This window comes from Carlito syrichta, unplaced genomic scaffold (genome assembly GCF_000164805.1).
Source record: "Carlito syrichta isolate Samal-C Ts95f unplaced genomic scaffold, Tarsius_syrichta-2.0.1 Scaffold82438, whole genome shotgun sequence".
NCBI lineage: Eukaryota > Metazoa > Chordata > Mammalia > Primates > Tarsiidae > Carlito > Carlito syrichta.
The window spans coordinates 1-632 of NW_007026534.1; the positions used below are offsets into that span (position 1 = coordinate 1).

The window sequence follows — 632 nt, forward strand, 5'->3', positions numbered from 1 at the left end:
CAGAGGTTAGCTAACACAATAGCACTGACATTCAGGATGTCATCATAATGCTTCTTAACTATGGGTTCATAGAAACCAATGGCTTCTTTGTATTTGTTTTCCTGCATAAACAGAACATGAGCCACATTCAACTTCCACACATCATGGTCATTACAGAATTCTACAGATTTACGGAAGATCTTTTCTACCATCGGATAATTTTCAAGGTTCCAGTAGATTTTTGCCTGGGCCATCAACACGGGAATATACTTCTCAAGGATGTCATCATATTCATTCACTGTCTTTTTAACAGCTTCTTCATCTCTGTCATGTCTTGCTTCCTGTACTTGTTTAGTGAGTCTCCTAAGCTGCTCCGTCAGCATCCCTGCTAGCCCATCAAGCTTCACAAAAGCCTCTTCAGGAGCTGTCTGGCAAGTGATCATAGCATCCAGGAAATCATAGAGATAAGATGTGAGGAACTTGTAAGTCAAATGGGCATTTTCTGCCAGGACATCTGCTGCCAGGTCAAAATACTCATATTTACAGTAGAGCAGCAACAGGTTGCCGAAAGTCTCTGGGGGAAAGGGATTCTGTTGGAGCAAAAACTGAAGCTTTTCAAACCCTTCTGTAGGCTTGGCATCCATGTTCATTAG

At 41.9% G+C, this 632-nt stretch overlaps 1 protein-coding gene across 1 annotated transcript in view; it reads right to left on the minus strand.

The window, feature by feature from the left end:
• Positions 1–5: 5 nt before the first annotated feature.
• LOC103258159 (tetratricopeptide repeat protein 30A-like) overlaps positions 6–632 on the minus strand; it is a gene marked incomplete at its 3' end in the record, with an annotated part of 1,927 nt that continues 1,300 nt past the window's right edge. Inside the window, exon 2 of the mRNA XM_008055866.1 lies at positions 6–632. Coding sequence (XP_008054057.1) covers positions 6–632 — 627 coding nt within the window.